The sequence below is a fragment of the Mustela lutreola genome, chromosome 4 (genome assembly GCF_030435805.1).
Source record: "Mustela lutreola isolate mMusLut2 chromosome 4, mMusLut2.pri, whole genome shotgun sequence".
In the NCBI taxonomy this organism is placed as follows: Eukaryota; Metazoa; Chordata; class Mammalia; order Carnivora; family Mustelidae; genus Mustela; species Mustela lutreola.
This window is the reverse complement of record NC_081293.1, coordinates 153,617,117-153,637,844: the sequence shown is the minus strand read 5'-3', so window position 1 is coordinate 153,637,844 and position 20,728 is coordinate 153,617,117. Positions and strand designations below refer to the sequence as shown.

Genomic DNA, 20,728 nt, shown 5'->3' with positions numbered 1-20,728 from the left:
GCGGGGGGATTGCTAATCGTATTCAGCATGTTTTGCACAAGAAATGTCAGCCAGAAAGGGCTATCTGCTCCCTTCGCCAAATTATCCCACAACAATGTCATGCTCGGAGAGCCCCGCCGCGAACTCTTTTTTGGTCGACTCGCTCATCAGCTCGGGCAGAGGCGAGGCTGGCGGTGGTGGCAGCGGCGCGGGGGGCGGTGGCGGCGGCGGCTACTACTCCCACGGCGGGGTCTACCTGCCGCCAGCCACCGACCTGCCCTACGGGCTGCAGAGCTGCGGGCTCTTCCCGGCTCTGGGAGGCAAACGCAATGAGGCGGCGTCGCCGGGCGGCGGCGGCGGTAGCGGGGGCCTGGGTCCCGGGGCGCACGGCTACGCGCCCGCGCCTATAGACCTGTGGCTGGATGCGCCCCGGTCCTGCCGGATGGAGCCACCCGAGGGGCCGCCGCCGCCGCCACCACCTCCCCAGCAGCAGCCACCGCCCCCGCCGCAACCACCCCAACCCCCGCCGCAGGCCACCTCGTGCTCTTTCGCGCAGAACATCAAAGAGGAGAGCTCCTACTGCCTCTACGACTCGGCGGACAAATGCCCCAAAGGCTCCACCGCCACGGCTGAGCTGGCCCCTTTCCCGCGGGGCCCGCCGCCCGACGGCTGCGCCCTGAGCACCTCCAGCGGGGTGCCAGTGCCGGGCTACTTCCGCCTCTCCCAGGCCTATGGCACGGCCAAGGGTTACGGCAGCAGCGGCGGCGCGCAACAGCTCGGCGCCGGCCCGTTCCCCGCTCAACCCCCCGGGCGCGGCTTCGACCCGCCACCCGCGCTCGCCTCCCGCTCAGCGGATGCAGCCCGGAAAGAGCGAGCCCTCGATTCGCCGCCGCCCCCTACGCTGACTTGCGGCGGCGGCGGCGGGGGCTCACAAGGCGACGAGGAGGCGCACGCGTCGTCCTCGGCCGCAGAGGAGCTCTCCCCAGCCCCTTCCGAGAGCAGCAAAGCCTCGCCCGAGAAGGACTCCCTGGGTAAGCAGGGCGCGCCGAAGGGCCGCAGTCAGGCGGGCAGACAGGCAGACCCAAAGAAGGGAAAGAGCAGAGAGCCAGGAGTCCGCGCAGCGCCGGCCGGCCGGCCTTGGCCCAAGCTGCAGGCAGGCTGACCTTGTGAACTTGCTTTTTAATATTTGGGCGTGGGGACGCAGTAAAAATTCATGTCCGGCTTAGCGCCCCACACCAAGACGTCCGCCACTCTGGCCTCAGCTCACCCCCATTGGGGGCGAGGGCATGGACGAGCAGCCCCTCTCTTGCGCTTGCCCTTCTCCGTGGCCCAGAGCACCCTAAGCCGTGGTCTGGGCCCAGCCTGCGAGGCGCGGCCCACGCGGGGGGAGGGGGAGGGAGGAAAGTGGCTCGCCCGCAGATAGCGCGGATGTTTGTAAGGCATCCAAAATAAGCAGCCGCCAGCACCAATAAATAAGCCCATTAACCGGCGAAGTTCGAGTTTACGATCCCCCATGCTTTTTTCAAAGTTGCTGGAGGGGCGGGAATCCTCCTTGCGGGGAGAAGAAAAGGCAAATCCGGCCTGGTCGCCGGGGCCCTGAGCTTAGAGTCAGAGAGGGGCCATTTCGCTTCCCCTGGAACTCCGAATCGTCCAGACTGCACGTCTCTGACTCCTGGAAAGACGTGACGGACGGCCCTTGACCTCGAATCAGTTTTTCGTCCCTTCCCCGTGTCCCAACTCTGTCCTTGTTCCTCTCTTCATTGGGCCTTCGGCAATCAGGGTACGGGAATGGGACAGCGCCACGCTGCCCGCCTCCCTTCCAAGTAAGCACCCATGCCCCCAGGCTGGGGGCTGCAGGAAATGCTAGTCTGCTTTGGGGCGAGAAGCACAGAAAGGCGTTAAGTTCAAGATATAAAGCCTGCTCTCCCAGGCCGTTCAGTCTGCGAGCACCGGATAGCTTTGTGCTAAAACAGGTGTTTGAGAAAAAGTGGAAGAAAATGTAAACTGGGAGGGTAGGTGCAGATTGGAGGCCCTCTCCACTTTGCACACACCCTTTGGAGGCACTGCTCTTCCCGAGCAAGCTAAAAGAGGGGTGTGTGTGTGTGTGTGTGTGTGCATGTATGTGTGCAAAACTCTCTCTGTGTGACTTAGGGCATCCCTCTTATCACAGAGAAGTCCCAGATTCACCCCTGAGCACAGCCTGGCGAGACCCCGATGTAACCTTCCCTTCGTTATTCTCTTAAACGCTAGGCAATTCCAAAGGCGAAAACGCAGCCAACTGGCTCACGGCAAAGAGCGGCAGGAAGAAGCGCTGCCCCTATACCAAGCACCAGACGCTGGAGCTGGAGAAGGAGTTTCTGTTCAACATGTACCTTACTCGAGAGCGGCGCCTAGAGATCAGCCGCAGCGTCCACCTCACGGACAGACAAGTTAAAATCTGGTTTCAGAATCGCAGGATGAAACTGAAGAAAATGAACCGAGAAAACCGGATCCGAGAGCTCACAGCCAATTTTAATTTTTCCTGATGAAGCTCCAGGCAACGCCGATTTTTCCCGCTGCCAGAGAGCCGTTTTCCTCCCTCTGTCTTCGGCCTCTGCCCAGGAACTCGCACCTGTGCCGGAGTCCCACTCCTCCCTCCCACACTCGCCATCTCGATGGCCGTCACATCTGTGCAGGGCTGGTTTGTTCTGACTTTTTGTTTCTTTGTCTGTTTGCTTGTGCTGGTTTACTTGTTTTCTGGGGGAAAAAGCCATATCGTGCTGCATTTCTATAGAGAGAAATATTATCCTCAAGTGTTGAGTGGTGACTGGGCTGGTTTGCTGTCTCGGGGTTCCTCTACTGGAAATGGCTCCTGTCCTCCCCGGTGGAGCTGGTTTCCTGCGGGGGCGGGCAAACCTAGCCGGAAGGCCGAGGTCCCATTGTAGGCGCTGAGGTGTCTGGCCTGAGGTCAATGGTGCAAGGAGCCGCCACCGGGCTCCCCTGCCTGGAGTGCTGGGCTGTGTTTAATCAGGGGACATAGGCCCCTGGGTTTCTTTTTTCTTTCTTTCTCTCTTCCTTGGCAAAAAGAAGGGCTTGCAAGCATGGACATGCAGGCTGGCAAAAGGGCTTGGCTTTGGCTGATTAGAAAATTGAGAGTCATAAGGAGTAATCTTTCCTTCCTCTGTAAGATATCCCAGCTTTAAAAGGGAGGGGAAAAAAAAAAAAAAAGAATAACCAAGAGAAGGAAACTTCTCTTCCAGTTTGTGCAAGGTCTTGCATTGTGGGACTAAATTATTTCACTTACCTCGGAATTTTCATATCCTTCTGGCTGTAGATAAATAATCTAATATAGTTTTGTTTATGCGTGCAGATTTAGTGGGGTTTTTTTTTTTTGGTCATTAAATAATTGTTACCACTGGTAACATGACAAGCACACCACAATTCTCCCTATTTTGTGGAGAGTTTTCTTTCTCATTTTCTTTTTTCTTCTTCCTCTTTTATATTTTCCTTCCTAAAATTCACAGAATCCGAGGAGCGCTGGGCAAGCGGAATAGACTAGAGAAGGGAGACATTGTTTGGGTTTCCTTTATACTGTGAAGTTACATGCATAAAAGGGTCAAACCTGTAGGTGCAGAAAAAGAAAAATTATAAATACAAATCTGTATAAATGTCTATTATTATGAAAAATTGCCAATCTTGTTTTATGCAAATGCATTCTATCGTTATTATAAATGTTAGTTCTAGCTCTATTTACTTCTAATCTTAAATCAGAATAAATTAATATTGTAATGCTGCTGTGCGTGGAAAAAAGACGATGTTTATGTTCTTATAGAAGAATAAAAGCTGTGGAATGAAGCTTTTTAAATTTTACTTCTTTTTTTTTTTTACTTCTTATCTTCACCTTCCACTTTATCCCGTTCACCACTTTTACAACAGGAGGACTAGCCCGCGCCCCCTGCAATTACTTTAGGCATCTATTTAAATATTACCTAGACGGTCGTAATTTGTCTGGGCCCTATAGCCCTGGTGCCGTAAGGTTTGTCGGCTTTTGTTCAGTTTTATGACTTGCTAGTATATCTGGATTGTGGCTGTCTTGGACCAGTGGTTTCAGTTGAGAGGGGAGCTGCATAGACAGAGGAAGCCAAACAGGATTTCTTTCGGGAGCCCCAGGGAGGCTCGCAGACGCCGGTCGTTTTTCGGGTCCCCTGGTCTTAGATGACCCCCAGCCTAGGAATCCGGGGAGCAGGCTGGGCCCAGAGCGCGTCACTAGCGTCCGCGGCAGCAGCTAGGTAGACTGCTGCGGGCTGCAAGCCCCCCTCCCCCAGCACGGCCTCCCCCACCTGGTCACCCTCCGCGGGGCCACGCGTTTCCTGCTCGCGGGAGGTGGGGGGGAGGGCGACGGCAGGGGGAGGGGGCGCGGGAGCGCGCGCCCCGGCTGGCTGGCTGGCTAGGAGGGAGAGAGGGGGAGAGCGAGCCGCGGGGAGTGAGCGCCGGAGGCCGAGACCAGACTGGGAGCCGGGCTCGGGGCCGTCCCTGGCGCTTTCGAGTCGCTCAGGGTCGCCGCCGGTTGGCGCCGGCTCGCCGAGAAGCGGGATTTGGGAAACCAGCACGCACACTGCTTTCTCTCCTTTCTTCTCGCTTTTCCCTCTCCTTCCATTTTCCTCTCTCTCCTTTACCTTCTTTCCCCCTCTCTCCCAGGTTTACCTTACCGGGGTCGGTGGCTTCTCCCGCCGCGATGCCTTAGCGGCAGCGGGGGACACACACTGGCAGCGCGGGCGCAGGTTGGCAAGGGGCCGCGCCGGGCGCGATCGCAGGGTTCTCCCTTGGCTGCGGCGGTGGCGGCGGCGGCGGCGGCGGCGGCGGCGGCGGCGGGCGAGACAGCCCCGCGCTGGCAGCACCAGAACTGGTCGGTGATTTAGGTAGTTTCCTGTTGTTGGGATCCACCTTTCTCTCGACAGCACGACACTGCCTTCATTACTTCAGTTGAAATCGTCTCCAGGTACCTGTGCGCGCGGGGGCTGGGCCGGGCGGGGCATCCGGGCCCTGGTCGTGCCAGGCCTGCGGTGGCAACCTCGGCTTTTCCCGCGCAGGAGCCTCGTCCCTGCCTCCTTCTCAGCGCTTTGCCAAGCTGTTGGCCGCAATCCCCATCCCCACCTGGCCTCGAGCAGGTACGATCAGGTTAGCTGCTCCTCGGCGGACGCCAGGGGCGTGGTAGGAATTCTGGTCCCGGAGCCATTCAAGGTCAGGGGCACGCGTTCCCATTCTGGGCCTCCCCCGACTCCAGGCCATTCTCCTGCAAGGCTGGGACACAACCAGCCCTAATCCAGGGTAGAAGATCAGGGAAGATCCCCTTGAGAGACTCAGGATAAACTAGGAGGGACAGGCTGGAAAGGGGCTGGGATCCTGGCCTTGTCACTTACCCTTCTCTCTGTAAGCCGCCTTCTGCTCTCAGGAGTCGCCTTTGACTCTGCTTCCTTCTTTTCTACCCTCCGTTCTTCCTCTTTCTTCTTTTTCTTTATCCTTACCTTTACTTCTTCCTTCTTTCTTTCCTTCCGTTCATTTGTCTTTCATCTTGGGTCTCTCTGTGCCCAGTTTTCTATCTCCACTTCCTGTCCTCCTATCTCTTCCTCCGGGAGGGACCCAGGGCTGGCTTGGGAGAGCCTGGGACGGGGTTCTTATTTATTTATTTATTTTTCTGCGTGCTCAAGTTGTGGTCGGAATCTGCCAAGGAAGGGCTCGCGTGGCACAGCTGTCGGGGGCTGTGGATCTGGGCCTGGTGTGCCGCTGCAGACAAGGCCTCGGTTATGATCACGACCGGATGGCGGCGGCCTTGCGTTCTTACTCCGCGGGTCGGCAACCAGAGCTTATGAGATCCGATTAGGGGGCCTTCGCGCCGTTTCTGTGTGCCCACACAGAGGGCAAGGAGGCCTTTGCTGGCCTCACTGGGCACCTGAGGCTGGGACCTGGGCTGAGGCCCAGCCAGGCTCTATATAGAGCCTGGCCACGCAGGGAATCCCGCCTAGAAGCTTCCTCCGCTTTCCTCCGGCCTGCTGGTCCCAACTCTGGCTTTAACCGCGGGGCAGGGGAGCAGCGCTAGGGCAAAGAACGGTTGCTTGTTTGCCCGTAGCCTCTATCAGGTTCAGAGTCTGTTAGAAATGTTATCCTTGTGCCATTGGGTACTGGAGAAAGGGACCCTTCCAGCTCCAGTCTGTTTCAAATATAATAGGGGAAAAGAATCTTAAATTCCACAACCATTGTATTACAAACTTGAGCCCTCATTCCAAGTTGTAGTCCGCTGTTGGAAGCCAGAAGAACCATTCTTGCTACCAAACTGAAAACAACTTTCATCCCTCCCTGCCTCCCAAACACACACACACACACACACACACACACACACACACGCAGAGCCTTCAGACTCATGCCCACCAAGCTGGGCTTCCCTTCCCAGCTCTGTCTCCAGCCCTGGAACTGTTTCCATCGCTCTGCCTGCGGTCCTGTTATCTGAAAGGCCAGCACACGGCTCTCCCCTCAACTCCTCTGGGCCATTTTCCAGACCAGAGAACTGGATTTATTTTGGAGGCCAAGGTTTTAGAACTCTCAGGCAAAAGGGGCAGTTTGTAATTACATCTATTTTTTTTTTAATATACACACACAGTCCCTTTCATTTCCAAAATAAAATCTGATTCAAAAGCTTGACTCCTTTCTCCCCAAATCTTTGGGCAGAAAAGGGGTCCAGTTAGGTTTTTCTGATTTTTCTCTGCTCTTAGGCACCAGTAAGGCCTGCTTAACATTCAGGGCCTGCTAATTATGTGGTGTCTGTCCTATTCTGGAGAGCTAAGGTTATTTAAACAGCCTTTTCATTAAAAAAAAAAATACTAATACTAATTCAAGGCTTCTCTGAGCAAAAAAGTTGAATTGCAAATAAGCCAGTCCAGCCTGTTCTCAGACAATTACAATGAAGAGCCAGGTCTCCTCCTGAGTTAGTACTTCTTAATGAAAATCTCAGAGGCACCGCGAACTGCCCAATATTTGGGACACAGCCGGGATGCGATGGGGGTGGGGATAAGGCAGAGGAATTTACTGGGAAAGGAAAATATTATGGGGGAGGAGGCTAAGGCGACCAGGACCAGCCACGTCGGGAGTTCACTGTGTCGGCCACTTCCCTCTTCCGGCGAGAGCGGATAAAGGGGAACCCGGCTGGTCTCCGCCAGGCTTCGCAGCCTCGCTCTTGGGGAGAGCCCGGCACTTGAGGGTCCCCGTCAGGGATAGGGATGTATCAGGGTTTGGGGGAGGATTTCTGGAACTGTTGGGTAGGATGAAGCCAGAAAAAGAGATGGAAGCTTCCTCGCCGCCCGCCCTCGCCGCCAGGGAAGTGGGCTAATGAGAAACACACTCTTGCAGGCACAGTGTTCACACGTGAATTTAATTACCCCGTTTTTAGGAGTCGCTGCTTTCCGTTCGGATTTGGGGTGGGTTTTTTTCTTCCAACAGTGGCCGCGAGGCCTTTTCATTTAACCCTGGAAGACTCGAAAAGGGGTAAGAAATACCTTCCTCCATGTGGCCAAGCCAAGGAATAGGATTAAAGTCAAAGCCCCGTGCCCTGTGCCCCTCCCGGTTTTAATTTCTAGCCCTGGACTTGAGCGGCGGTCGCGAGCTTTGGGCCTTGTAACCTTGTTGAGCCATCGGCCTGGTGAAAACCGAGGCGGGGCCCGGGGCGGTGGCCGGAAAGAAAGGAAGGAAGGAGCCCTGAAGAACTCATACTAGGCCCCGAGGCCAGAGGGTCTTGCGCGGGCCTCCCAGCCCCTGGAGCCGCGCGCGGTCTCTTCCGCGGGACTGCCTTCTCCCGAGCCGATCTCGCCTTCCACGGAGGCTGCCTCGTGTTTTTTGGTTTTTTTTTTGGGTTTTTTTCGCAGCTCGGGTTTGGGGAGTGCGACAAAGCTCACCGAGCTCAGCGTGAGGGCCTCCGAGGTCGGGGCACGGCGCTGGGTGGCCTGCTGCATTCTCCTGTGTGTCGCGATTCCTGGCTGAGGACCGTAGGGCTGTAGGGCTGGGGCGGAGGGGGCGCGTGTGCGCGGGGTCGGAACCGAACCCGCGGCACAACCAGGCCCTCAAGCCTCTCGACTCAGGGACAGCCGGCTGCTCCTCGGTGGGGCGCTCGCTGGAGGTGCAGCGGCAACGCTGGGAGCCAGCTTCCCGGGCTCCCTGGGATCCAAAGCGGGCAGATCTCGGGGCCCCACAATAGGCGGTGCCCTCTGGGAAGCCTGTCCGTGCCCAGCGCGCTCGGACAGGGGCCGGTGGTGGCTCCCTTTGGGACGGATGCTGCGTTGAATTTGACTTTTTCGCGGCCGGCCCGGGGGTAAACTCGCATCTCCGGGGACGGCAGGAATTATTTACAGGGAGCTCGCCAACCCAACCCAACAGTCTAATTTAACCTTTCCCAGTCCTCGTAAATTTTTACAGCCGGGAACCACGGCGAAGCAAACGAATCTGTTGGTCGTTCCCGACTTCCCACCAGCCTGTGTGGCTTCTGAAACAATCACTCCTTATGAAATATCATAAATATAGATTTAAATACAGTAGAGCGAGAATGCGATTTGGCTGCTTTTTTATGGCTTCAATTATTGTCTAATTTTATGTGAGGGGCTCCACCGGCCGCACTCGCACGCGGGACCCGCGCCTCGCTGATGGCGTGATTAATTGTGATATAAAATAGTCCGCTTAAGAAGTGTGTGTCTGGTGGCGGCGGTGGGAGGGGAGGGAGTCCAGAGGCAAGGCCAGATTTGATCTTTTAATCTTCGTTGGCCACAATTAAAACAAACCCGATCGTGGAGCGCCGCGATCCCTTTGCATAAAAACATATGGCTTTTGCTATAAAAATTATGACTGCAAAACACCGGGCCATTAATAGCGTGCGGAGTGATTTACGCGTTATTGTTCTGCCGGGCGGGCACGTGACGCGCGCGGCCAATGGGGGCGCGGGCGCCGGCAACTTATTAGGTGACTGTACTTCCCCCCCCCCTGGTGCCACCAAGTTGTTACATGAAATCTGCAGTTTCATAATTTCCGCGGGTCGGGCCGACCGGCCAGGCACCGGGCACAGCGATGGCCACCACCGGGGCCCTGGGCAACTACTACGTGGACTCGTTCCTGCTGGGCGCCGAGGCCGCGGACGAGCTGGGTGCGGGCCGCTACGCGCCGGGGGCCCTGGGTCAGCCTCCCCGGCAGGCCACCGCGCTGGCGGAACACCCCGACTTCAGCCCGTGCAGCTTCCAGTCCAAGGCGGCGATGTTCGGCGCCTCGTGGAACTCGGTGCACGCGGCGGGCGCCAACGCGGTGCCCGCCGCGGTGTATCACCACCATCACCACCCTTACGTGCACCCCCAGGCGCCCGTGGCGGCGGCGGCCCCGGACGGCAGGTACATGCGCTCCTGGCTGGAGCCCACGCCCGGCGCGCTCTCCTTCGCGGGCTTGCCCTCCAGCCGGCCTTACGGCATTAAACCTGAACCACTGTCCGCCAGAAGGGGTGACTGTCCCACGCTTGACACTCACACTTTGTCCCTGACTGACTATGCTTGTGGTTCTCCTCCAGTTGATAGAGAAAAACAGCCCAGTGAAGGCGCCTTCTCCGAAAACAATGCTGAGAATGAGAGCGGCGGAGACAAGCCCCCCATCGATCCCAGTAAGTGTCTCCTCCCTTCAGACCGGCCGCCGCCTCCACGCCGGCCACCAGGATCTGCCAGCCCTTCAGCTTTCTCTTGAGCCTGCTTCGCCTGCGCTGCGAGCCTCTTGAGCAGGGGCCGGGAACCAGAAGTTGCTGTTTAGGATGCCTCGGATGGGGCCCCAATTCCAGAGAGCAGTGACAAGCTGGCTGCCGGGTTCAGGGGGAGGGGAGGCGGCTGCTGCCGAGAGAGAGAGGGGGCGGGGCAGGCGCTGCCGGCCAAGCCAAGACCAGCCGCCCCTCTCCCTGGCTGTCCGGTACCAGGACAGCAGTACTTTGGGCCGTTCTTCGAAAGCAGCTCGGCAGAGAGAATCTTTTGTGCGGCTAGACTGTCCTGGAGCCTGGAGCGGCGGCAGCAACTGCAGCCTAGACATTGAAGAAGACGGCCGATCCCCTCCACTTCTTGCCTTCAGCCAGTGGCGGCGTATATCCTGCCCAAGATGAGGCTGTAGGCGACCGGGCCACGGCGGTCCCCATGCCAGATTATTCACATAAACTGGAGAAGTGATCAACATCCTTGGGGCGCCTAGGGGCGCCATGCCGGCTACCCGGCTCTGATGGCCTTCCAGGGAGTCAATGAAGGAAAGGGGAAAGTAGAAGGAAAGGTGGGGAAGGGAGGATACAGAGAGAGAGAGTGTGTGTGTTAGTGCGGGGGAGAAGAGGGCATTAACGTTACAGGAACACAGGGCAGCGTGCTGTCCCCCTGCCTGGCAAGAAGAGGATCTATTTCTAAATTTCCATCCTTGTATAGTGTACAGAGAGTGGAAAGAAAGAGAGGAAAAGGACAGGAGGACAGAGGAGAGAGGAGGGTCTCGTAAAGGGAGGGGAAAGCCGAGGTTTTACTGCGTGCAATTGTAAGTGACCGTTCCTCCGTCTGTCTGCCACGATTCCATTGTGTACGGGTTCTACAGCCTTTCCCTCACCGATTCAGCAGCGTCCTGCACTTTGGCCGAAGACCCTAGGAGGTTCCCCAGCCCCCAGTGGAGGGGGGACGTAGGTGCTTCTCCTCTTTCTAAATCCCCTGTCTGTCTCCTTCACAGGCAACCCGGCAGCCAACTGGCTCCACGCGCGCTCCACGAGGAAGAAGCGCTGCCCCTACACCAAGCATCAAACCCTGGAGCTGGAGAAGGAGTTTCTGTTCAACATGTACCTCACCAGGGACCGCAGGTACGAGGTGGCCCGGTTGCTCAACCTCACCGAGCGGCAGGTCAAGATCTGGTTCCAGAACCGCAGGATGAAAATGAAGAAAATCAACAAGGACCGGGCAAAAGATGAGTGATTCAACTGAGTTCATTTAGAAAAGAGAGAGCGAGCTAGGGAGAAAGAGAAAGGACTGCCTGATCCCTCTCCCGCCCCTATTCGACCCCAGCGTCCACCACCCCAACCATCCCGCACAAAGCGGCTCTAAACTCCAGGCCTCATCTCCCCCTGGCAAGCCCGGCTAAGGCTGGCTTCCCCCCGCCCCCCAGCCTGCCGCTTTGATGGAGGAGGTATTGTAAGCTTTCCATTTTCTATAAGACGGAAACAAACAAAAAAATGGTGTGGGGGGGGGACATTTTCGCTGATGCCTGTGTGTGCTAGCTTGTATATATTTTTTAGAAAAAATCTACCTGTTCCTGACTTCAAAGAAACAAACAACAACAACAACAACAAAAAAAAATACTACCTTTTTATAATGCACAACTGTTGATGGCGGGCTGTATAGTTTTTAGTCTGTGTAGTTAATTTAATTTGCTCTTTGTGCGGCAGAGCGATCTGCCCAGATACTTGAACACTGTGTTTTATTGTGGTAATTATGTTTTGTGACTCAAACTTCTGTGCTGGGTGATGCACCCGTTGTGATTGTGAGCGCTTAGAATTCAATTTCAACTCAGGTTGTTGCTAGGGGAGAAAAATAGTTGCGTAGAGTATAGCTCTGTATGGAACATGTCTTCTGTATGCCTAGGCTGTTCACCTTGGATTGTAAACGAGCTGTAAGGATTTCCCAGTGAAATAAAATTTTAAAAGAAAGAAAGTGTTCTCCAGGATGCATAAATTCATGGTTTCCTCCTCTTTGGAAATGTGGGCATTTTCGTCTCTACCCGTTCTATAAACCTGTCTTGTTCATTGTATATATAATCCATATATTAAAGAAAAAAGTAATCAGACAAGCTTGAATATTGTTTTTGCACCGGATGAACATTGAGGAAATTTGGAGCTATACATATGTGCAGAAGGTTACTACCTATGGTTTACATTTAATTTTAATCGGGGGAAAAATGAATGCTTATTGTAATGGAGTTAATTTTATTGATAATAAATTATACACTATGAAACCGCCACTGGGCTACTGTAGATTTGTATCCTTGATGAATCTGGGGTTTCCATCCGGCTGGACATACACTGTATATTTTGCAATAGTTACCTCAAGGCCTACTGACCAAATGTTGTGTTGAGATGATATTTAACTTTTTGGCAAATAAAATATATTGATTCTTTTCTATTTATTGCGGGTCAGCTCTTTGCACCTTTTTCTCTGGGATAGGGGAGCGTGGGTAGTGTCTCTGGGTGGGGGCCGGGCCTGGGGGGAGGAGGCAGAATCTCGATTTCTCCATTTCACCGCCGGCGGGCTCTCGGATCGCGGACCAGCGGCAGCCAGCCGCGCTCCCACTCCCGCCGGCTGCTTGGCGGCGCAAGCAACGGAGCCAGGCTGGGCAACGAGGTGCGGCGAGGCCTCGCTCCCGGCTTTGACCTGTCCCATTTGCGGGGAGGCCGAGAGGCCTCCGAGGAGCCGCGCGGGGTCTCAGGTCCCGCTGGCCAATAGCAGCTAAAGGCCACCCTTTCATCTTGGCGCCCAGAGATATTTCCCGAAGCCGGGTCCACTGAGATCCTCGAGGCCTTCCCCTGGCATCGGGCGGGGAGTGTGAGGGCAGGAGCGACGGGGAGTCGAAGGACCAGCTTCCCGAGGAGTCTCCAAGGAGGGAAACGAGCCCTGCTACCCCGACGCGGCCGCCAGGAAGGACATCTGGGGACTCTCAGGGGACTGAAGTCTTGCGCCCCCGCACCTCAGCGTCCTGACAGGACCCAGGAGATTCTGGGTTCTGTACCGCACTCCCCTCCCGAACACCCCTCCTGGCAGAGGCAGGGCCTAGGCAGCCGGCGAGCTGGAAGCGCCATAAAAGCAAATGAGGGCTGTTGCCGTTTATGGGGTGTAAAGGGCTGCGGGGGGAACGGCCACAACTTCGGAGGCCCAAGCGCCTTATAGATGTGGCCAGAGGGTTCAGCCTAATCTCCCCCTTTTTCTTTTCTCGCTCGCCACGCCCTCCCCCCACCACCCCGAGACTGCTGGAAAGTTATCTGAGTTCCGATGCCTAAAGGGGGAACCAGGACGCCCGGGGATGGGTCTTCCCCTTACCCCCACCCCCACCCCCATCCCGCCGCCAGGTTGGGACGCCCTCTGTTGTTGCAGACAGAAGGAACTTCAAAGAATGGGCAGTAAGGGTGTGCCATAAAGGCCGGGTCTGCGAACTGTCTGGAATTCGGCCCTTAATGAGTTTACAACTGTCCAGCCCCAATTAAGATTTTCCACCAAAGCCCTTTCATTTGTTTGCTCTGTCTGCACCGATAAAGCGGCTGCGGAAACAACTCTTTTATGGGCACTGCGCTCTCGGCAGCGTAGATTCCGGGCTCCACGCACACCCCCCAGGGACGCGACTCTGGCCCAGCTTTGGGAGTGGGGCGCGGGGCCAGCCCGGGCGGCTGACGAAGTTCAGGGAGCGGGGGGCTGCAGTGCAGAGATTCTGCCAGCAGATGGCAGTATGGCTCCACGCAAGTGGCGCCCAGGCCGCCATCTCCCGCCGCCGCAACCCTGGGAAGTTCCTAAGATGTCGACTTGACGCTAGCCTTTCTCGAATGGGAGCCCCAGATTTGAATGAACTGCGGTCGTATATTTTCTTTGCTGCTCAGGCCGGGCCGGAAACCTCGCTGGGAAACAAGCAAGCGGTGGTGCTCGCCCGACCTGCACCGCTCCCGCCCGCTTTCCTCTCCCCGGTTCCGGAGGCCTAGCGCTGCGTGGTTGCAGCTGTCCGGCGGCTGCGGGGCTGTAGCTCCCGGCGCGGGCGTGACTCTAGGTCACCGTTCCCAGGCCGCGACAAGCCTTGGGGCAGCGCGACGCTCGGAAAACTCGGCTGACCAGCGGACAAACAAGGACTAAGGCCTACAGCCCCGGGACTTGGTGACCTCCCGGAGGGGGTGCAGAGGGCGCCTACGTTGATCAAGGGTCCTGCGGCAGACGGGGGAGGGGGTGCTCCCTAACGCTGCGCCCCGGTACGAGGCCGGTGAGCCAGCACCCGCAGGGGAGCCAGGACCCCGGGACCCGGCCGCCTCGAATAAGCGGCAATAAAACAAGGTGGTGGAAAATCGGGGGCAAAGGCATTCTTGGTGACTTTCTAGTGTGGGTTTGGCGGCTGAATTGCCCGGGATGGGGAAATCCCTGGGGGCTCACCAGGGGCTGCTTTGATTGTTCTAAAAGAAATACAACGTTTAAAATAATTATGATAACATCCTAGCTCCAGGACAGGAATTCACGTCGTGAACGCTTTCCTTGCTTTCTCTCGCCACCGAATTTCCTTGGCAGTGGAGCTGCTCAGGCTGCTCTGGTTTCCCGTGTTCAGGAGGCCAGGAGGAGGGAGGGGACCCCAATCTAGGCCCAGCCTATCCTGGACCCTGGGCCGGGAACACGCCCCGGAACCTTCTAGGAGGCGGCCACGAGTGCGGGTGCGAGGATCAACCCCTCGTGCAGAATGGTTTCACAGGGAAAACGCAAAACAAACAGAACCCATCGAAGCACCCCGGAGCCCTGTGAACACGCCATGCGGTGTATTTATTTGGGTTGTAATAGTCTCTGCCAAGCCCACAAAATGTTTACAACCTGCGTCTCCGCGCTGTACACGCTGTAAAACTGGGGACTGGATTTTGGTTGACAGATCTCCTGAGTGTTTTCCCTTCTCTCCCCCCCCTCTCTCTTCCTCCCCCTTCCCTTTCCTTTCCTTTCCTCCCTCTTTCTCCGTTTATATACACAGGTTGGTGTTGCAGACACACGTCTTCATTATATATCCCTATATAACACAATATTTCACAGCGTCTGATTGTAAGAAAGGTTTTAGAGCTTCCCCTAGAGCCACCCTGGTCATGCATCCAAGCTGCAGATAGAAAGCTCAATTTATGTAAATATGAGTAAATGGCGAAGGAGCGGATCGGTGGCGGCCGCTTCTCTCCACCGATTTCGGAGGCTTCAGGTAGGTGCCGGCTGGCTGGGACTACGGACTGCCACACCGGGCCTCCCTTGCCCTTGGCCGGTGGATGGCTGGGGAGGTGGTTCTCCTGACTCGGCTGCCTGGGAAGCGCTTCCCCGTTAGCTGGGCAGACAACCCCCGCCCCGCCTCAGCCCTAGCTCCTTTGCACTCGTCGGGCACGGATGTGTCCCTGTGTCGCGACCGGGGACCGCTCAGTGACTGAAGAACCGAGCGCAGCCCGTGCGAGGGGCGCGGCTGGAAACGTTTAGAGAAGCTAATCGCCAGCGGCCAGACTGGAAACAGGCTCCCTACGCTTTCCCAGGGCTAGGCTTGTATTCTTATCTGGGTTTAAATATTGAACCCTATTTGGTAACAAGAAGCAAGGGAAACACATTGTGCTTGGTAGGTAGGAATCCCGCTCCGGGAGAGCGGTGAGAAAAACGTCTTTATGTAAAGACAGCTCGGCTGGTTAGAAACCCTCCTGCACATGCTTGCTCCAGGCTGATCATCAATGAGCATTTCTATGAATATTATCACATATAACCCAGTGCATTTGTGTCTTTTCAGCCAAACAGGTAGGAAACCAATGGCTTGAGAACACGGGATTAGGGAGGCCTTACTGAAAGCCTGGCTCTGTCTGGCCTTTTCGTTTTAAAACCCAGACACCGAAGGCAGTAGGAAACACAGAAGCCCAGAAACGAACGAAAGGATTCGGCACCCGCGGGACTCGGCCCAGTTGTCTGTCTTGGGCCTAGAAAGGCTGAGGCCTTGCCGGCAGTATCCGGACTCTCTCTGGCACAAGCGAAGGGGCAGTGCGCCCCGCTAGAACCGTTTGGACCTGCGCCGGACAAAACCCAAGCAGGGATGAGCCTGTGGCTTGGGGTCCCAGCCTCAGTGTTCCTTCCCGCGCTCCCGGAACCCTGTCTCCCACTTGGTCTGGGTCATCTCACTTCAGGGCAGGTTTTACTTAAAGCGCCATCGCCGTTGGCCGCTCCAGCCGCCGGAGTCTAGACAGACGGCGGCGGCGGCGGCGGGGCCGGGTCTTTCTCTTTGCATCTTGCTCTGTGTCACCCGGGGAACAATTTATTGGTCTAAAGCTGTCTAATTCCGCCTCTTTGATCTCCTGGCTTTCTTGCTTGCTTCGTCTTCCTTTAACTTTTTTAGGTTTTTATATCCTGCCCGAAAGCGATGCTATTTGGAACATTTAGTTTTTCTTCCCTACCGGTGTTACAGCCTCCATTCCCCAACTGAGACACGCTATCATCTTGATCCTGCATAAAGAGCATCCCAGGTTATTGCCCCCCCCCCCTATCATCTTGATCCTGCATAAAGAGCATCCCAGGTTATTGCCCCCCCCCCCAGCCCCTGTGTCCCCAGGGGAAACCAGCAGGCGCCCACCTGCCTGGACAGCCCCCCATCTCTCCACCCACACCCATGGGCAGTCCACTAGGCAGGAACTGGGGCTCCGTTGCATCCGGGTCTGAACCCTCTTGCTGCCTTTTGTGCTCCTGAGACCCCCTGAGAGGGTGCAGTGAGCAGGGGGCGGCCTGGACTTTCTGAAAGTGATGGGAAGTGCTTTGTACACAGGGAACCAAACTCTATAATTTAGAGGAGAATTTCCGGGGCAATTCCATTGTGAGGTCGGGTTTATGGTGTGCAATCGAGCTGAGCAGTAAAAGGCATACTGACCTGGCGGATGGGCTTCCAGCGAGGCCTGAGCAGTTTATGAGGCCTTTAGGGGAAGGGTTCGCCCCACCACACTCCAACGAGCGGTGGGCAGCATGGGCTCCGGCTGGTCCAACCCTGTGTAGGGGTTGGAGGCTTGGAAAGGTAAGGTCCAGGCGCTGGGGGCCTGAATGGGAAGGAGGGAAATTATTGTGTTCTGCTGTGAGCCAGCCTTGGATATGTGAAGCCGCTAGAACTGGGTGGTCTTACTAGAGGGGGTCCCCCTATTTGTTTTGGGGGTCTCCAAAAAGAAATGGAGATTCATAGTGGGCTGAAGCCGCCAGGCACCTGGGGCTTCTCTCCTCTCAAACTGGCTCTACCATATGTATTGCTTGCTCCCAAGCACTCAAGACCATGAGGAGCTGGCAGAGGCCCATGGGTGGCCCCGGTAAAGGCTTCCAGAAAAGTCCCAGCACTAGGGGTACCTGGAAGAGTGTAGGGCCTGAGGTTCCTCCAGCCTTGGAGGAAAGAGACTTGGTTCCCCTTGAGCGAGGGGAAACCAGAGGTTGCCGGGAGGAACAAAAGAGTGTCCAGCTATTTCTTAGGCTGCCAGAGGCCAGCCAGGTGCCCAGGAGCGAATGCATAGAGCCTGCCAGGACAGCGGTGTCCAGGAGGCAGGAGGGGAACCCCACGTTAATAAATCTGTTGGCAAATGAGGCTCATTAATAGATAAATATTTCACTGCTTCCTTTAAGGCGGATAAACAGTGTGCCTCCGATTAAGGAAAGGAAGCCGGGAGACGTTGACTTTATTCCAACCACATGGTTCCAGTTTGCGGTGGCGTTCTCGCTGCAGCTGGAAGTGACGCTGCGCCGGCCCCATCTGGATCATAGTCCAACTGGGCCTATCGCCCAGTGGACGTGGCGGAGGGTGGGGCGTGCGGGGGGTACAAGCGGGCAAAGAACCGATTTGCCCAAAGCTGAGACTTGCCCATGGACTGCCGTGGGTCGGGCGGGTGCGCCGAGTGTAGAGACCCTCCCTAGGCTGGGTCAGTAGACAGGACAGGGTTCGGGAGGCCTGCAGGCTTGCTCCAGAGTTCGGTAATAGGCTAAAGGAGGCTGTGCCCGGCCGCCCCGCGCAGTCTCTGCAGGCCAGGCGTCCACGCTGCGGTGAGCTGAGCGCTCGCGCGGAGCCTCGGGGTCCTTTTCCCGCGGGACGCGTCAGGCCAGCCCGGCGCGGGCAGATTCGTTGGCCACATATTTGAGCCTCTTCCCCTTCCATTCTAGGCTGCCGCGGGCCCCGCGGAGCAAGACCACCTGTGAGGGCTGCTGAGATTGGCGGAGGCGGTCATGTGGGCGGTCACGTGCTGCGGCGAGCTCCGTCCAAAAGAAAATGGGGTTTGGTGTAAATCTGGGGGTGTAATGTTATCATATATCACGCTACCTCGTAAAACCGACACTGAAAGCTGCCGGACAACAAATCACAGGTCAAAATTATGAGTTCTTCGTATTATGTGAATGCGCTTTTTAGCAAATATACGGCGGGGGCTTCTCTGTTCCAAAATGCCGAGCCGACTTCTTGCTCCTTTGCGCCCAACTCGCAGAGAAGCGGCTACGGGGCGGGCGCCGGCGCCTTCGCTTCCACCGTACCGGGCTTGTACAATGTCAACAGCCCCCTCTATCAGAGCCCCTTCGCGTCCGGGTACGGCCTGGGTGCCGACGCCTACGGCAACCTGCCCTGCGCCTCCTACGACCAAAACATCCCCGGGCTCTGCGGTGACCTCGCCAAAGGCGCTTGCGACAAGGCGGACGAAGGCGCGCTGCACGGCCCGGCGGAGGCCAATTTCCGCATCTACCCCTGGATGCGGTCTTCAGGTAGGCGAGGCAGCTAGGCTGACCGGGTGGGTAGGCGAGCGGGCGGACGGGCAGCGGGGAGCGCGGAGCGCGGAGAGAGGCGACTGCGAGCCGACGGCCCCGTGACTCCTGGCGGCGCTGCCTTTCTGGTTTTAATTAGAGTCAAGGCGCCATAGCGTGGAGAGCCCGTAGCATTGTATGTAAATGAGGCTCATAAAACTTTTTATGACCCAATTAATGGGTTCGATCCTCGTAAATTTATTTAACTCCATTTGCCTTGGAATTTTAACATTTTGTTCGCTATTCTGACTTTCTCCCTCTTTCTCTCTCCCTTTCTTCTCTCGCTCCCTCCTCCTTTTCCTTTCGGCCTGGCTTTTCTTTTTCAAAAGCAGGAAGAGCCAAACCCTTCATCAGGGCCCCTCTTACGCCCCTGTGCCAGGGGCCAGTTAAAGGAGGGGTGGGGAACGAGAGCGGGGACAGGGGGTCGGAGTGCCCCTGGAAGGTCCGGCTATGGGGGCGCGGTCTGCTAGGAAGGAAAGGCGCCCCTGGAGTGCGGACCGCCCGAAGGTCACCCACTTGCCTAGCAAGGGGCGGGGGAAGCGGCCCAACTCGCCTTTGAATGGCAAAAGCGCAGCGTCTCCCACTTGCCCACACTCTATATTTACAATTTCCCTTTGTCAGGGGGAAGCCGGACATTGTGGAAGCCTAGCCGGCTGGAAAGGACGGTTGTAAAGTTGGGATTCTGCGCCTTTCCTCCTCACAGAGCTGCCTGCGCTCTGGCACCGCAGTTGGGGTCTTCCCCTAACACTCCCGCTCCTCCCCCAGCCCCTTTCGGGGGGCGCGGGTTGGGGGGGGGGCGCGCGCCCGGGTCAGCGCTGGGAGAAAGGTGCGGGCTCTGGGACGGCGGCCTGGCTAATGCGCTGTCCTGTCTGTGTCTCTGTTGGTTTATCTGTCCATGTGTCCATGTGTCCTGTCTGCTCCCAGGGCCCGACAGGAAGCGGGGCCGCCAGACCTATACGCGCTACCAGACGCTGGAGCTGGAGAAGGAGTTCCACTTCAACCGCTACCTGACGCGGCGCCGCCGCATCGAGATCGCCCACGCGCTCTGCCTCACCGAGCGCCAGATCAAGATCTGGTTCCAGAACCGCCGCATGAAATGGAAGAAAGAGCATAAAGATGAGGGTCCGGCCACCGCAGCCCCCGAGGGCGCCGTGCCCGCCGCCGCCGCCGCCACCGCCGCCGCCGCCGACAAGGCTGACGATGAGGACGAAGACGAAGAAGATGACGACGAAGAGGAGGAGGAATGAGGGGCCAAGTCGGGGCCCTGGCTGCACCAGACAGTCGGGAAAAGCGTCTTTAGAGACTCATTGATTTTATTTACAAAAGTGGAAAAAATAAAAAGAAAACGTAAAACAAAAACAGTCCCCAACCTGCACCCATCTGCCCCACGACCCACTCCAGCTCCCATCTTTTCTGGACCGAGCAGCCGCCTAGACTGGGTCCCCTTGGGGCTCTCTCTGCCCCCAAGGATCCCCAGCAGACACCCTCCCTAACCCCAGTCCGACCAGCTCTGCGCTGGCACGGCTAAAATACTACCTAGCACAGGCCTCGGCCAGAGGCACCCCAAACTACCTATGGGCCCATCCCCAGTAGGCCTCCTCTCCCAGGAAGCCCAGACATGTCCCAACACTGGCAGACACCCAGCACCTCCCCCATACGGCAAAAGACCTGATTCTCTCAGTACTACCTACTCTCCCAAACTACCTATTTTGTGCTCACTGGCTTGCCTGCTACCTAGTCCCGGCCCCTTCCTCCGCCAGGCCCCTCCTGCTTCTGCCTGGCAGCCTTTGGGGTCCCTGAGGCTGCGTGGAGAAGGGCTGGGGTCCGGGGACCAGGGTATTGGCTTCTATTTAAATTGAAAAATAATATATTTATTCCAAAGCATTCTAAGTGCTGCAACCTAGAATCCCTCCTTCTCTGGCCTGGGCACCCCAAGTTCAGGCCCATTACCCCTACTTCTGGAGGGGAGCATTCCCAAGCTAGCTGCAGATCTCTGGGTTAGCTTCTGCTTAGTAGGACTACAGAGATGCTCCCAGCCTTCCTGCACCTTCCCTGGTCCCTGTGTCCTACTGTCTAGCCATGTTGAATATGTACACCCTGACTTTTCCTACAATAGCAAATATTGTATATTTGAACAAGATTTTTTTTTTTTTTTTGTCATTTATATAGTCTTGGAGCTCATTTGTAAGGCAATGTCTTGA

General features: G+C 56.6%; 3 protein-coding genes and 1 long non-coding RNA gene across 4 annotated transcripts; 3 read left to right on the top strand and 1 right to left on the bottom strand.

Moving 5' to 3' along the window:
- On the top strand, positions 1-3,828 carry HOXA10 (homeobox A10). The gene is made up of 2 exons (XM_059171433.1): positions 1-1,010; positions 2,230-3,828. Exons 1-2 carry the CDS (start codon positions 44-46, stop codon positions 2,502-2,504), a joined length of 1,242 nt encoding a protein of 413 aa, XP_059027416.1. The 5' UTR covers positions 1-43; the 3' UTR covers positions 2,505-3,828.
- On the bottom strand, positions 3,490-6,046 carry LOC131829547 (uncharacterized). Its single transcript, XR_009352905.1, has 3 exons — positions 5,379-6,046; positions 4,668-5,276; positions 3,490-3,580 (listed from the first exon to the last, which is right to left on the bottom strand). It is a non-coding gene; the product is annotated as an uncharacterized LOC131829547 (long non-coding RNA).
- Positions 6,047-7,526: 1,480 nt separating this feature from the next.
- HOXA9 (homeobox A9) lies at positions 7,527-12,158 on the top strand. The gene is made up of 2 exons (XM_059171435.1): positions 7,527-9,637; positions 10,717-12,158. The coding sequence occupies exons 1-2, from the start codon at positions 9,061-9,063 to the stop codon at positions 10,953-10,955; spliced, it is 816 nt and encodes a 271-aa protein (XP_059027418.1). The 5' UTR covers positions 7,527-9,060; the 3' UTR covers positions 10,956-12,158.
- Positions 12,159-17,619: 5,461 nt separating this feature from the next.
- HOXA7 (homeobox A7) lies at positions 17,620-19,888 on the top strand. Its single transcript, XM_059171432.1, has 2 exons — positions 17,620-18,488; positions 19,452-19,888. The coding sequence occupies exons 1-2, from the start codon at positions 18,110-18,112 to the stop codon at positions 19,772-19,774; spliced, it is 702 nt and encodes a 233-aa protein (XP_059027415.1). The 5' UTR covers positions 17,620-18,109; the 3' UTR covers positions 19,775-19,888.
- Positions 19,889-20,728: the final 840 nt, after the last annotated feature.